General features: G+C 28.3%; 2 protein-coding genes across 12 annotated transcripts in view; one reads left to right on the top strand and one right to left on the bottom strand.

The window, feature by feature from the left end:
- Window positions 1-6207, top strand: part of LOC130672164 (SH3 and multiple ankyrin repeat domains protein 2-like) — a 216854-nt gene extending 210647 nt beyond the window's left edge. For 6 of the 11 annotated variants that reach the window (XM_057476525.1, XM_057476519.1, XM_057476524.1 and 3 more), the window contains 4 exons: window positions 275-468; window positions 624-827; window positions 2892-3189; window positions 4957-6207. In XM_057476525.1, coding sequence (XP_057332508.1) covers window positions 275-468; window positions 624-827; window positions 2892-3189; window positions 4957-6098 — 1838 coding nt within the window. In that variant the 3' untranslated portion in view covers window positions 6099-6207. The remainder of the gene's footprint in view (window positions 1-274; window positions 469-623; window positions 828-2891; window positions 3190-4956) is intronic. The other 5 variants (XM_057476527.1, XM_057476526.1, XM_057476521.1 and 2 more) reach the window with 2 other exon arrangements.
- A 5740-nt stretch (window positions 6208-11947) lies between these two features.
- LOC130672167 (uncharacterized) lies at window positions 11948-16611 on the bottom strand. The gene is made up of 5 exons (XM_057476530.1): window positions 15916-16611; window positions 14457-14812; window positions 14230-14348; window positions 13208-13385; window positions 11948-13110 (listed from the first exon to the last, which is right to left on the bottom strand). Exons 1-5 carry the CDS (start codon window positions 16469-16471, stop codon window positions 12934-12936), a joined length of 1386 nt encoding a protein of 461 aa, XP_057332513.1. The 5' UTR covers window positions 16472-16611; the 3' UTR covers window positions 11948-12933.
- Between the last annotated feature and the right edge of the window lie 538 nt (window positions 16612-17149).

Below are 17149 nucleotides of genomic sequence, written 5' to 3'. Positions count from 1 at the left end.
ACGCTGCACCTGCACGGTCTGCTGCTGAGCTGCAGGCTGCAGCGCATTTCGGAATGCGCCCTAAGACAAAAAGGCGGGATATTTAAAAAAAAAATATTAAACTGAAAATAATAAATAAAAAAATCAAATTAATAATTTACAAGTTGGATAAAAATTCATAATAAAAGAAAAATAAATTAATATCATAAAATAAAAGTAATGATTAAAAATATAATGAGCGATTGAGGTTTGCACTTTTGGATTTCTCAACGGTTTCTTTTTATTTTTTAAACAGAAGGTGGTGGAGAAAAAGACGATCGAGATGACATTGGATCAACTGGAGGTAAATCCAGCAGTGCTGAGTCAATCCATCTTGCCCAGCAGTCATCAACTGGACCCAATACCGGACAAAATACTCCTGTCCAGCCGCGTACTGCTAGCATTCGTTCTCGGCCAACATCGAGCCGCATAACTGCCGCAGAACTTCAGGTATAATTATTTTAGTTTATTATTATGATAAACAATTAATATAAATATGAATATGATACCGATACGATGCAAAAAAAAATAATATTAAGCACGAATACTACACGTGATATGCGCTTTTTATCATACGCAATGTTCACGAATGTTTATTGCAATAGCACGATTTATTCGAGACTCGAGCATCTGCATTGCTTCGATTACAGGAACTATTTCAACGACAGGGAAGCGAAACCGGCCAATATGGCCAGACCATGATGAGTTCTCACTTTCAGGCTGGACCGGCTACCAAATCACACCCCTCGTCACCAGCGAAAACGGGCAGAGTCTACGCGAGCGTCGCAGAAATGAAACGCAAGGGCAAAGTAAGATTCTTAGAGGGTTCAAATTTTTTATATTCTCAACTTTGGTTTTTTTTAAGTGGTGTTGGTTTTTTATTTTACTTCTAATGTTGTTTTTTTATAAATTACACGGAATTTTTGAGTTGCTTTTCACTATTTGTTTATTTACTAAGAGACATGAAATGTATTTTTATTTTATATATTTCTGTAAAACATTTTAATATAAAATTTTTCAATATACTTGTTAAATATATTTTGTATTATATTTTAAACTCATTTTGTTATTTTAAAATTGAATCATGTCCATAGTAATGTAAAACAAGAAGATGAAAGTGTACGTTTTAATTTTTAATCCTAAATATTTATGATACTTATGTTTTGTCATATTACTTATTATATATATGTGTCAAGTAAAGTATATCCGTAGTACTTGGAAATATATTTTTATATTTATTAAAAAATTTGATTGAGGCGTCTAATTTTCGAACTGAATAATATTTTTAAAATTTTGGGAATATAGTAAAAAACTAATTAGTCATTAATCAGCAATAAAATTATTGAATATGATGATAAGAGTTTTTTGGATTAGATCAAAATTTTTAATGTCAAGAAATAGGAGGTAAAATTTTAACAAATCCAGTACATTCTGTGGTAAGAGATTTCAGACAAGGGTAAAGTTTACTGCCTTCATCCGCAGTCTGAAGTCGTGTTTCATGACTCGCTTCACTTGTGCGAGAAAGATCTTTGTACTCGTTCTTGTTGAGAATGCGGCATAACCCAAGACGTGTCGCCAATACAAACGTACCACAAGCCCTGGTTTTAATCCTATGTATCGAAATATATATTTTTCACCATACCTGCACCGGAAGTTTACATTTCTGCGCTGTTTAGAGGCAAGAAAGTTGTTCTTCTCCTTTATGAGAAATCAAATAATAAAAATTAGCGCATGCGCCATTCTTCCAACAGAGGTAAAAATTTTAACTTTCAGGTGTAGATCTGGTAAAAAATGTATATACACCACAGAGGAAGTGAGGACATCCAAATCCGCATGTTTGCCACCCTCGTCTTCGACTCGTGTCGGAAATCACACACACGGGAATGTCTTATTTTCCTCCCTTGGTGTGTAATATACTAAATTTTTATCAGGATTTAAAAATAACTGTGGACTTTAAAATTAATTCATGAGAATTAAGTTACATTTTGTGACCTAAATTTCAAATTTTATAGAACCATCAAGTTTTGAAAAAAGGCGCCTCAATTTTATAATTTAAAAACATTTATTAGATAAAAATTGTAGTACCAGCGGTATAATTATTAACAAATTAATTCAATTATTCGATTATTTTCGTGTTTAAAAACTAGTATCGATATTAAAAAATTTTCTAAAGTAACTCGGTTTAAAAAAATATAAATTAATTACATAATTAAAAAAAAAAGTTAAAGATTCATAATTGACGATTTAAAAAATAATTTACAGGGATTGAAAAATGATGTATCATATTCATGTTAATAGAGCATGTATTTATGGGTAATGGTGTATGTATGCATGTTTGTTATAGTGTACGCGAAAATCAAGGGTATGCAACAAATTACAACCGATAAACAATCAAGAGGAATATCAGGACTACTTGTATTACTGATCATTAATACTTTAGAAATATTATTTACACCCAAATACATGTTAGCATGATATTTTATTCAGGTGACTAGTAACTGAACATCTGAAGAAATGTGCGAACGTTTCTTATTACTAACAACCACCGGCTTATTTTTCACGCTTACAATTAAAAACAAACAAAAAATAACTACCAATCAATTAGTATGAAAATAAATTACTAATAGAACTTGATCTCTCTCTCTCTCTCTCTCTCTCTCCGCTGTACAAAATATTTTTTACATCTGCTAACATGAATGAAAAATTCGAATTATTTTTCTTCTTACCACAAGCGCTTAATTTTTATTATTGAAGTAACGTTGGCATTTAATTATACGAGCACGCATTAATAAATTAAATATAAAAATGTAATTAATATAAACAAAATAATAATAATTATTATTATTAATACAATGAAATTGAATTATTTACAGTCAAATTCACGGGTACGATTCTTTGGTGGACTGGGTGGTGGTTCAGATTTACATCGAGACTTTCACAGCACGCCTGACCTAAATATTCAAGGACAATCATCAGCTCTGGCACCCAAAGGTCATCGTAGTCAAGAAGATGTTAATGCACTGAGTAGAAATGGTTTGCCACCACCAAATCACCCGCCTCCCCCGCCGCCAGTTGGTCAAGTAATCAAAGTCAATGTCGGTGCCAATGTACCGGATGTTGTGACTCCTGCTTCTGTTTATGACAATATGGCTCATATTCAACAAGTTAAAGGTAAAATAAATTAATATTTTATAAATACAGTTACTATTAATTTTAAAAAGTCACTTAGTGCGCAGGTTCATTAAAAAAAAGTCTAAGAAGAAACTAAAATGTGTCTGAATTTTTTGAAAAATCCCCAGTCAATAACAGGCCGTTTAGAAAATACGTCACGCAAAATTTTACCTTTTAAGACCCTCCCCCCCTCCCTACAGGAAAAAATGGACTTGAGTAATTTAAGAATTTTTATTATGCTGTCGACCCAGTACCATATTCGAAACAGGAAGTCGAGTCGCCAAAAAATTATTATGCTGCACTACAAAAAATATTATACACTTATCGATAAATTGTAATAAAAATTATTTATCTAAAACAGGAATTACAGTACACTGTAAAAAAAAATGTTTGAATTTTCAAAGATTGTATATAACGCAATAAACACATACATTTGTGCTTGAAATTTCATTACTAATTTCATATAGAATTTAAAATACACGTTTTTGAATTTTCAAATTAACACTTTTGATTTTCAAATACTTTTTTTTTAATTTTCAAATAAGTATTATGAAATTTCAAATAGAATTTTCAAAATTCAATATATGTTTTAGAATTTTCAATACTTGCTTTGAAAATTTAAAAATCAAGTATAAATTTTAAGTACGTTTATTAAAATTCATATTTTTTTTCTTAATTTTGAATACCAGCTTAATTATTAAATTACGTATATTTAATTTAAAGCTTTTTTCATTGAAAATATAATTCTAATATCTAGTTATGAAAATTCAATTCCTTTTGTATTGTAATTTTCAAATTATTTTTAACCGTGTAGAAAATATATAATTTTCAGAGGCGTACAATTATAATTCGCGTGCCAAATGCCAAAAGGGCGTATTACAGCAGTTAGATAGGGTTCCATACCAAAAGGGCGTATAAAAAATTTTTTTTGCCATTCTTTTTAGAATCGCTCGAAACGTATAGATCTGCAGAAAATAAATTTTTGACGTACTAACGCCAAAAAGGCGTATCCTAAGATATACGCCCTTTTAGCTTTAGGACATTGTCGGTCTAAAGCCAAAAGGGAGTATAAAAAAAAAATCAGGATTCTTCAAAATTTCGAAAAACAGTCTTCAAAATTGTCCGCAGAAGGTTTGTATGAAAAGAAATTTTGATAAAGTCAGCATTTTCGATGGTAGTAACTTCAATTTTTCATCATCTTGGACAGTCCAATGTAATTAAAATAATCATTAACTTTAATTTTTAATCAACTAGGAAATTCCTAAATAATTAATAATTATAAGCTAGAGATAATAAAGTTTAACATTCGCTTCTATATTCAACGCCACGCGGAGTGTATGGTGGAGAGCTAGTATTTGAGACATACGCCCTTTTGGCTTTGGAATTATAGTACAGGATAATAATTTTTGGTGACTCGTCTTCCTGTTCTAAATTTGCTCGACAGCACAATATAAATTCGTACATTTTTTATCTCCATTTTCACGTCACAAATTATAGACCCCCCCCCCCATTATGATGGAAATATATATGTAGAAATACTTATATATTTACAAATATGAAACAAATGACTTTGTTTGTATCGTAACAAAAAATGGAAAGTAGAGAGTTAGATCTCCCGAGCCCCCTTGTCACAGGAAATTACCCCCTTCCCCCATAAGCGCGACTGTATTTTATGAACGGCCCCTTTATAAAAAATTTTTTCCGAAATCCGCATACACTGAAATTATTTTTTGAAGAGAATTTAATATTAAAATATAAAAATTACAGAATTGGCAGCAGCTTCGGAGAGTAATTACGGAGTAATGTCAAGCTTCCGACCAGCAAACAATGCTAAACTTTACGCATCTCCAGAGGACACCAAGACTGTCGGTTATCGATCGCATAGTTTACCAGGAAATCCATCAAGAACGCACTTAAGAAAGTCACATAGCTTACGTACGTCAAATAATACCGGGTTTAATAATCAGAACGGACAAAAGATCGGCAACGGTGTAATAAATTCAAACAATAATGGCTCTTTGAATGCCAGTGGCTGTAATCAATACGCCCAGCCTTTAAAAACAAATCGCAGTCACAGTATAGCCGGTACACGTGAAATAAAAAAGAAAATAATAACCGCCAGTGCATCAGCAACAAATTTATCGGGTATCGTATCAGGTCCGCCAATCCCTGAACCAGACTACAGTCTATCAGAGTCAGAAAACGAAGATGATGAAGAAGAAGAATTCGATGTCGGTGAATCTGAGATAGCAAAAGAATTAGAAAAAGCAGCAGCGCGTGATAAATTTGAGTCAACACGTGAAACTTCTGGTAATTCAAATGCATCAGGCAGTAGTTCATCTGGTAGTAGTTCATTGCCGCATTCTTTTAGCGTTGAAGAAATTCAGAAGGTAAGAACGCAATTAAAGTCATCAAAAAGTCATCCGAATGAGTTTTTATTGAGCCAGCAAACACAGCAATTAGAAGACGGTGATAACAGTTCAAGCGGCGTTAGTTCTGATCAAGATGTACCAGTAGGGCCACCAACTGGTTTTGATGACACATCAAGAAATGATAACAATAATCAATCGATTGTTAATACAGACAAAGATAATAATCATAAGAGAATGAATTACAGCAGCGGTATGCTTACAAGACACGCAGTAAGTCTTGCCCAATTGCCACCGCCAATAGAAGCCGATGCTGAAGAACAGAACAATGATTTGTTTGTTCCACCCCCACCAGAATTTAATGCCGGTCCATCTGCCGGTCAGGCTGATAACAACGAGCTCGTTTTTGCACCACCGCCGCAATTCTCTGATAATCGTCAGCAAATTCAACAAAATCGAGTTAAAATAATTGGAGCGATTCCTAAAGTTATCGGGAACAATCAAGTTAAGCCACCAACTGGACGTTTACACAGTCAATAAATTTATTTAAATATATATTTATGTTATTGATTTACATACTGATTTAATTTAAATGTGACGTAAAAAAAAAACAAGCTGATGAATAATAAATTAGCAATAAATATTTGAAGACAAAAAATTAATTAATCATCCTGTCGTTTAATTAAATATTGAAGAGATTAATAAATAAAATAGTCTGGCCTAAATTTAAAAAATACGACCAGAAAATAATTAAAACATTACATTGGTAATAATAAATAAATTATACCTACACTAGATTAAAATCATAAGTACTAACGCGTATGAAAATTTGAAATATAATATCAGTGTGATTAAGTCTAATGTGTAAATTAGATAATTAATGTGCAGTTTGTTATTAATGTTTCTATTTAATTAACAGTGAATGTTTAATACTTTTTCAAGCATCGATAGAAAATATTATTACGCTCGGTATAAAAAAATATATAAAATCCTAGAGCTAAGGATCCATCGTTTATTAATAGAATCATTTTCTCAAATAGTTTAATTCCGAATGAGAGAAAATTAATTATTTTCGCTTTGATATAATTATATATATATAACCATATATATATACGAATATTGAAATGTATGTATGTCAACACTATTATATTAAATGTAAATTTTAAATAATTTAAAAATCCAGATAACGAACTGGTATTTCAGTGGTTTATTAAATGTAATAGAAAATTTTAATTATGTAAATTATTTAATCACTAGATCGAAATTATTTCATCGAACTTTAACGACATGTCGTTATTAATAATCGATATATTTATAATAATTAAATAATCGAGGTTTAATACTAATTACTAAGACCTTATCGTAATTAGATGATTTACTGCTCAAAAGCCTAATTATAAAAAACATGAAAAATAAAAAAATAATCACCAAGTCATTAGAAATTGTCTCTAGTTTTTAATAACATATATTATTAATTATTATTATTGATAATAAATAGTAGTGCGATAATGAGACGAGTAAAAAAAAAGTTGAAAAATTGCCATGAAAAATAAAAGAAAAATTTTTTAATTGTAATTGATTTATAATAAAAAAAAAAAGTAATAATAATTAACGTACTCATCATACTCGGCTTGTAAAATAGAACTATCCTAAATATTTGAACTCTAATTGGGTATCTTAGTAAACCGCGGGGTATTAAAAAATTTTTTTCATCATTAATTATCTGATATAAAAGTAAAATAATATAAATGTATGATGGAAATTTTGGTAATTTTGTATCTTTGAATTATCGAACTTTTTTTTTTATCGTACAATTTAAGTGGATTTTTTTTTAATGTATATATAGAAAATGTTTTTTGTAATTGTCTTTGATAATAATTCCAGCGTAATTAAAATATATATTAATTACCATTGGGATTAATTGAAACCTCTCGGCTACTCAGTAATAATAAATATTGTATATATCAAATAAGCATTATTATAATTAGGTTGTATTAATTATTATTATAAATATTAACTTTATCATTTAATCCAGTAGTATTAAGCTAATTCGTCCTTATTGTAATCCTTTATATATTGTCTTTGCGATAAAATAAACAAATTCCATTTATATTAATAAGACAGTGAAATTACGTTTTGCATAGAAACTCATTGGGTTGAATAATAAAAGTTTTTTTAAATTGAGATATCACTAGAAATTGATGATATTTAAAAGATGATGAATCAGTTATGTGTTCAATGTGTTTGTTATTAATTTATGTTTAATTAATTAATTATCGTACGACGTTTCGTCGATCTCTCGACTTTTTCAAGTACTCAATTAATTAATGAGTGTGAATGTAGCAGACATGAGACATCTTTTAAATTTCAAGTAAATGAAGAAATGAATTGAAATAATGAAATTTTAAAAAATGCGCGTATGGATTTTTTATTGATTTCATTACGGATTTTTTAATTTTTATTATACTTGGATTTTATTCATTTATTCAAAAATTTAAAAACTTCCCACTTGTCAGTTACATTCACACTCATAATTTATTAATGATACTGAAGTAAGCCGACGACCAATAATTTTTGGATTTTTTTTTAAACAATAAATTATGAAAAAAAAATATTTGAAAAAAATTCACCTATAGTTTATTAAATTTTCTACATGTGCATATTTTTATTGTTATTTTTTTGTTTAAATTAAGTCGTTCAAACAAAAATTCGAAAATTTTTAACTGTTTGCTAACTTCAGGATCATAGTTTATTATGATCCTGAAGTTAGCCGACGTCTGATAATTTTTTGATTTTTTAAAAAACGATAAATTATAAAAAAAAAATATTTAAAAAAATTGCACTTATAGTTTTTTGAATTTTCTACATGTGTATATTTTTAGTTTTTTGTTTTTCGTAATTGATTTGTTGAAAAAAAAAAATTCAAAAATTGTTGATTGTCAATTTTAGGATCATCTTCTGGCTGGGCCGCACTTAACGAAATCTCGAATTTAATAATTTTAATTATTTATTAAATGATTATCATTACAGTAATTTTCTTAGCTTCCGACTAAAAGCAGAAGACGAACTTCCTCGGAAAATTTTCATCATCCGAGTCCCACAATATTCAAAAAGTAATTAGAATTCTTAAATTCGAGATTTCATTAGGTACGGCCGAGCCTTAAATTTATGTTGTAGGACACAGCCTACATAATATTTTAATGGCTGAATTCATGCGCATTTTCCTTGAAAAAAATAACGTTATTTATGAGCTCATATATAATCATACATGAACAGATATGATCATGCCTGAACATTTTTCCTCTATTCGAGTGCAGATACGATCATACATAACCTCATATATAATCATGCATGAACATGTATGATCAAGCATGAACATGTATGACGTCATGACATTTCTTAAATTCATAGTGATGTAGATCTACATCAGTTTATCTATGGGTAAAACTTTTTTTTATGGAAAAAATATTTTTTACTATACATGATTTTTTTTTTAAATGTATTTAAAAAATTATGCATTCAAGGGTTAATTACAATATTGACAATTTTTGTCAATTAATTGAGTATTTGAAAAAGCCGAGATCGAAGAAATGTCATACGATAATTAAATAAATATAAATTAATAACAAACCCATTGTCTAAGTAACTGTGATTTATCATCTTGTATATAAATATGGACATGAATAATTTCAATAATTTAAGAATAATATTTAAATTAAAATAATTTCGTTTATTCATGCTTGGACCAAAATATTTAGTCATCTCCATACATCACCAAAATTAATACGCAATAAATATATAATGTGATCGATTATTAAAACTATTTTTGCTCATTTAAATATTCATATTTTATTATTATTACTATTATTATTATTATTATTATTATTAATATTATTATTGCTATGAGCTCTATGCAACTGCGAAAAATATAGTTATAACATTCCTGCCAAAAGTAATATAATAATATAATAAAATTTATTAAAAAGTTGATATTTAAACATCGCGTATGACCGTGTGAACAAAATAAATAAATAATTAAAAAAGAAACACCCGTTGAAGCTGACATTTCAATTAATAATCATTTAAATTATGTTGTAATTTGAATATTTTAAATATTTACGTACATATAAATATACATATATTAATTGGCTAAATATCTAATAGCATTTGAAACTAAAATTATTAGTATAATTTTATAAAATTAGATATTTTTATTGTAATCTGATATTTAAATTTATCATAGAATTGAATAATTTAAATAAAGATCAATTGAAAATTGAACTATGTCCATTAAGGGCATTCTCAGACAGTACTTCCCACTTTAAAAAAATATTTAATTACTCTTAACGGTATTAAGTTTTTATTGATTAATTGAAAAAAAAAGGTAATTGCAATTTCGCCGAGATAGAGATTTTAAAAAAATTACCACAGTTGTTATCAATTAGGAGTTATACGAAATTTGGTAAATAAATTTTAGCCTACGAAATTTGAAAATTCGAATTATAAAATGGACATAAAGATTTTACTCAAATTTAGATAGAAAATTTTGTTTAAATTCTAATTGATAACAACTGTAAGTAATTTTTTTAAAAATCTATCTCGAAGAAATTTTAATTACACACAAAATAATGATTTCTTGGCAGAGTTACAATTCTACTCACAACATCTCTACTCACAGGAAGTAGCTACAAATCGACAGTTTTCCATGTCTACTCAGAACCTAACTATCCCGTACCAACTTTATTAAAAAATCGTTAGCCCTAATAGCTCAGCTCGAAAATTTCTTGATTCCAAGATTTCTTTACTCCATCACATGATCAGAAAAAGTAAGCATTTTCCTGCTTACTGAGCTGTTTAGTTTTTCTCAAAAGTTTGGATAGAGTTGTCTTGGAATAATGATGTAATGGAGTAAAGAAATCTTGGAATCAAGAAATTTTTGAGCTGAGCTATTAGGGCTAACGATTTTTTAATAAAGTTGGTACGGGATAGTTAGGTTCTGAGTAGACATGGCAATCTGCCTACAAATCTACTCACTCACAACTTTACTCAGGTTTAACTCTACTCAGTTATATCTTTACTCAGCTACAATTCTACTCACAAAGAATTGCTATTTTATCGATAGGCTAAAATACGTAAGTAAAATTGTAGCTAAGTAAAGATATAACTGAGTAGAGTTAAACCTGAGTAGAATTGAGGCTGAGTAAAGTTGTGAATGAGTAGAGTTGTAGTTACTTCCCTTGAGTAAAGATGTTGTGAGTAGAATTGTAACTGCCATTTCTTGGCGCAAAAAATTTTTGCTCGCCTCAAGAAAATTGTTGCACTATGAGTTGACAAAAATTTTCTTGGAGCTTTCAAACATTTTTTTGAATTAAGAAAAACTTCTGAGGCGGGTAAAAAATTCTTGCGTTAAGAAATTTTTTATTCGACCCAAGAAAATCTTTACTTGCCTCAAGAAATTTTTTCGCTATGAGTTAAAGACAAAAATTTTTCAAGAGTAAAAAAAAAAGTTTTTTGAGTCTGGCAAGAAATTTTTGCGTCAAAAAATTTTCCAGTCCCGAGAAAATTTTTTTCTTCAACCCATAGTGCAAAATATTTCTCGTGCCAAGAAATCTTTTTTTTCTCCACGTTATTCTTCTTTTATTAAAGACTTAATTTTTCTTTAATTGATTAATAAAATTTTACTACGGTTATAAGTGAAAGTGGGGCACTGTCCGAAAATACCCTGATATAAAAAAAGATAAATTTGTTATTGAACTAAATAAATAAATTCTTTGAAAATAATTAACATAAAGATAATTGTTGATAATAAATAAATAATTTAATAAATATGATCAGTGGATACGGGATATTTAGAGGTGATGAATTATTGGCAAATACTTATTTGTCAACGCTACCCATAAAAGTATTTAATTATATGTAATAACAAAGTATATTATATACATACAATACCTGAAGTTATTCTATATATAAATATATATTAGTTATGGTGCGAAAGTGTAAAAGTTATCGGTAATTAACCGATGAGCGTGACCTAATTGTATTGCGAATCGACTGACTCTAAACAAAAACTATAAAAAAAAAAATGCTAATTATTTTGTTAAATATTATTTTATTTTCCTTCTCTTGTTTTATATTATAATAACGTCTTACTGTTGATTATTATTTTTTACAGTCTTACTTTAATTTAACGAAAAATTGTAATTCATCTGTAGTTAATAGTTATAAAATTGTCATTTAAATACCCATTTACTATTAGTAATCTTTTGTATTATAGTTATTGTACTGCAAGTTACTAAGTACATAAATTTTTCCGACGATAAAATAATAATCGTACATGTTAACTTTAATTATTCTCATTTAATTACAATCCTGTTTTAACAAATATACATGTATATTCAATAGGGTGTTTAAAAAAATAACAATTTTTTTTTTTTTTCTCGGAAACAGGTTGAAAAGTTTCATTTAGATAAAAAACGACGCCTGTGAAAATTAGAGCTCTTAATATTGACATTAAGAAGTTCCGCATTGCACTTTTCTATTTCCCATAAGAATAACATGGAAAATATTTTTTTTACGTCTTCTGATGTTTATAAGTAGTTAACGATGCATCATACGAATGATTAGCAGGCATATTTTTGTAGGTAATCGAATGCTCTACAAAAAAAGTTTCTTATCATTTTTTGATAAATCTATTTGTTCAAAGGTTATTTGAGGTTGAAGTCAAATTCATATTAAATTTTGAGATCTTTTTACTTTTCCGGCGAAACTATCAGACCTATTACAAAATATCATGGGACCTTTTTTGTAGACAATTTTATTCCCTACAAGTTATTTTCAATAAAATTTTTCTAAATTCCGCATTGTTTTCTAGTTATTTTCATTTTAATGTCAAGCTCTTAAAATCGATCAGAAGACTATTTTTTTTGTGACCTTGACATTAAAATTAAAATAACTAGAAAACAATGCGGAATTCAGAAAAACTTTATTGGAAATAACTTGTAGGGAATAAAATTGTCTACAAAAAAGGTCCCATGATATTTTGTAATAGGTCTGATAGTTTCGCCGGAAAGTAAAAAGATCTCCAAATTTAATATGAATTCGACTTCAACCTCAAATAATTTTTGAACAAATAGATTTATCAAAAAATGACAAGAAACTTTTTTTGTAGAGCATTCAATTACCTACAAAATTATGCCTGACAATGAATCCTATGACGCATCGTTAGCTACTAATAAAAATCAGAAGACGCAAAAAAAATGTTTTCCATGTTAAAGCTCTAATTTTCACAGGCATTTTTTTTATCTAAATAAAACTTTTGAACCTGTTTCCGAGAAAAAAAAAATTTGTTATTTTTTGAAACACCCTAATATTTATCCTAATAATAATCACTGCTGTGATATTTTTCTAATGACTGAAGGTGAGTTAAAAGCATATCACTTTGAGGACCTAATGAAACAAAAAGCCAAGCAGCAACAACCATTCCATCTTTAGTTAAAGTTATTGCTGTCCAATTGTTGAGTTCTTCATCACTGATAGTCGTGGTTACATTTTCCTATAGAAATTACATAACAAAATTATTTATTAATTATCATAATTTATAAATTTTTTTGCACTATTATTTTATTTAGAGTTGAAAAAAAATAACTTACATTAGTTAAACTAGTAGAGTTTGCTGTGTAATTAATTAATGACAATTTGTCATCAAATTTCATTGTCGCTTGATGTAAGCAAAATACTGCAATATATAATGGGATTACTGCAATAGCTTTAGCATAATTATTATATATTTCTCTAAAATGTTCTATATCGAAATGCGCCAAATCAAATCTAAAAGAAATTTTTTTGTTTAAATACATTGTATATTTAGAAGGGTATCTTTTTAGGGCAACTTTTTTTTCAACGCATTAACAGCTTTTATACTTGCAGGAAGTAAAATAAGATGCCTGTTGAAATTAGAGCTCTTAATATTAATATTAACAGCTGCCGCATCGCTATTTTCTATTTCCCATTTAAATATCATGGAAAAAAAAAAATTATAAGTTTGGAATATTATACCTCGGTAATAGCTCATTGTGGAGATAAGCTCAGGATATAATTTTATAGGCAATTAAACGCTTGACAAAAAAAGTCTCTTGTAATTTTTTAATAAATTCATCTGTTCAAAAGTTATTGGAGTTTAAAGTGAAATTTATAGTAAATTTCGAGATCTTTTTACTTTTCTGGCGAAACTATCAGAGTTATCACAAAATGTCACAAAATCTTTTTAGTCGATAATTTCATTGCCTACAAATTATCTCTAATAAACTTTTTTGAAATTCCATATAACTTTCTAGTTATTTTGATTTTAATGTCAAGCTCTTGAAATCGAGCAGAATACTACTTTTATTAAGAACTTGACATTAAAATGGGAATAACTATAAAACAATGCGGAATTTTGAAAAACTTTAGTAGAGATAATTTGTAAGGAATAAAATTATCTACAAAAAAGATTTTATGACATTTTGTGATAACTCTGATAGTTTCGCCGGAAAAGTAAAAAGATCTCTTAACAGGCATCTTATTTTACTTCCTGGAAGTATAGAAGCTGCTATTGCGTTGAAAAAAAAAGTTGCCCTAAAATGACACACTCTAATATTTATATTTATTTACGATAAAACTATAAATAACTCACCTATCAAAAGCAGCAATAATACACATTACCAAAAAAAATGAAAATAAATTAGTATATATTTCAGCGATAATTGAATAATCCTCAGCAGGTTTTTTCGAAGCTTTAAAATATGTTTGAACCTACAACATTTACAAAAAGAAAAAATAAATAATAGAAGTAAATTATTATTGAGTAAAAGGATTAAATTTATGAGCTTAAATGTTTTTATGATATTGATTTTTACGTACAAAAATAAAATGCATAAATGCCATTCCAGCAAGAAGACCTTGATAAATAAATCCAGCATTCTTCCAAGCCTTTTGCGCCAATATTGCAATTTTAATCGGATACATGGTAGTTTCATCTGTATCAGGACCTCGGCGACCTCGACTAGTACGTTCCGTAGGAATTTTAACGGCACTAAAACGATTTCTGCCTTGCACATAAATAGTATCTGTACGCAATTCGGGTAAAGGGACAGGCTCTTCATATTGTGCTCGTGAGTTTTCTTGAGCTTGTCGTAAAAATTCTGTTATTGGCAATTCATTGCTATGTACATCTTCTCGTTCTTCTCTTCCTCTTCCATCTCTTCTTCTTCCTTCTCCTAAGAAAACAAATATAAAATTATGGTTTATACATGTATATTGTTTTTTTTTCTCGGAAACAGATTCAAAAGTTTCATTTAGATATAAAAAAAACGCCTGTGAAAATTAGAGCTCTTAATATTAAAAGGTTCTGCATCGCACTTTTCTATTTTCCATAAGAATAACATGGAAAAAAAATTTTTTGCGTCTTCTGATTTTTATAAGTAGCTAACGATGCGTCATAGGAATAATTGGCAGGCATATTTTTGTAGGGAATTGAATGCTTTACAAAAAAATATTCTTATCATTTTTTGAGGAATCTATTTGTTCAAAAGTTATTTGAGGTTCAAGTCGAATTCATATCAAGCTCTTAAAATCGATCAGAAGACTATTTTTTTTATGAGCTTGACATTAAAATGAAAATTACTAGAAAACAATGCAGAATTCGAAAAAATTTTATTGGAAGTAATTTCTAGGGAATAAAATTGTCTACAAAAAAGCTCCCATGATATTTTGTAATAGGTCTAATAGTTTCGCCGGAAAAGTAAAAAGATCTCAAAATTTAATAAGAATTTTGGCGTCTTCTGATTTTTATAACTAGCTAACGATGCCTCGTAGAAAAAATCTACGTACATATTTTGTAGGGAATTAAATGGTCTACAAAAAAAGTATCTTCATTTTTTGATAAATTGATCTGTTCAAAAGTTATTGGAGCTTGAAGTCAAATTTCGAGTAAATTTCGAGATCTTTTTACTTTTCCGGCGAAACTATCAGACTTATCACAAAATGTCATAGAATCTTTTTTGTAGACAATTTTATTTTCTACAAATTATCTCTGATAAAGTTCTTCAAAATTCCGCATTGTTTTCTAGTTATTTTCATTTTTAAGTCAAGCTCTTAAAATCGATCAGAACGCCATTTGTTTTCAACAAATCAATTATAAAAAAAAAAAAAAATATGCACATATAGATTATTAAAAAAAATATAAGCCCAATTTTTTCAAATATTTTTTTTTATAGTTTATTGTTTTGAAAAAAATCCCAAAATTGCTAGACGTCGGCTAACTTCCGTATCATTGTAAGAAAAACATTTTAAAAAAATATGATTGCTAAGTAATTTATACCTTTGCTACTGCGAGATCTTGTTCTTGAACGTTTTGAATATTTTTTACTTGTCATTGAAAGATCGTGTTGTTTTAAAGAAGCCCGATCCTCGTCAATGTTCTCTTCATTGTCATTCCGAGACGTCGAAATACGTTTTTCTTCTCGTTGATGATGCATCCGCCTCTGTGATGTTTTTTTCCGTCGTTTTTCTTGCTTAGATAATATCTTATCAGTTTGTTTGATTTTCCTTTTGTTAACATCATCATCGGAATTATTTTTGTTGGTTTCTTCTGAACTAAATGCGTCTCTTCTGTAATACTGTTTCGTGTTTGAAATCTCGTTAATACTTTCTTCATTGTCAGAGTCATCATTAACAATATTTTTATTTATGCTTCCACTTAGACTCGTTGAATTTAAATACCTTGATGATAGTTCACTTGGACTTTTCAAAGACTTTAAATTATTATTTTCAGTATAGTAATTATCAATATTATTATCTGGAGTTAATGATTCTTTTATTATTTCTGAGCTTTTACTTGAGCGTAAACGCTTTTGTGAATGTTTTTTGTGGTCCATTCATGGAGAAATATTATTTTAATGTTGAATTATATTGAACTAACAATTACACATTAATTTCCTTAGCAACGGCCTGAATGTTTGTTGTGATAAAAAAGTATCTTGACAACCGGAACGCCATTAATATTTACTCTGTTCATAAATACATAAAAAAAATATATTTGCAGAGGTAATAATTAATTGGTTTGTTAGATATATATATATATATTCGAAATATTTTGGATTAATTTAAAAGATATTTTTTTTTTAATTTTACATTGGGAATTATCAATACTGTTTTTAAATTGTGTAAGAGTTAACAGATGACGCCATCTAGTGACTTACAACGAATTTAGAAATAAAATAAAATGTGAAATGTTATCGACCGCATAGGAGGAGTCCATTTTAATTGTGTTTATCTTATGGAGCATGGAATGGAGGGTTTAATATAAAATATAATCCCACCAAAAACAGATTCTCTGTAAAAAGTTGCGCCAAGTACACGTTCAACATTAATCTTAGACTACATTAAAAATAATATTCTTACAAAAAAAACTAAAATCATAAGAACACCAAGTACCTTAAATTTTTTTTAATTTATTAAAAAAAAAAAAAAAATTGTCACTATAAAAATTAAAAAAAAAAAAAAATACTTGAACGTACTTGGTGTGCGTTATGCAAAAAATTAATTATTCGCTC

Source organism: Microplitis mediator, chromosome 7 (assembly GCF_029852145.1).
Source record: "Microplitis mediator isolate UGA2020A chromosome 7, iyMicMedi2.1, whole genome shotgun sequence".
Taxonomy (NCBI): Eukaryota; Metazoa; Arthropoda; class Insecta; order Hymenoptera; family Braconidae; genus Microplitis; species Microplitis mediator.
Note: the sequence above shows the minus strand (reverse complement) of the source record. Positions and strands in the feature narration are given on the sequence as shown.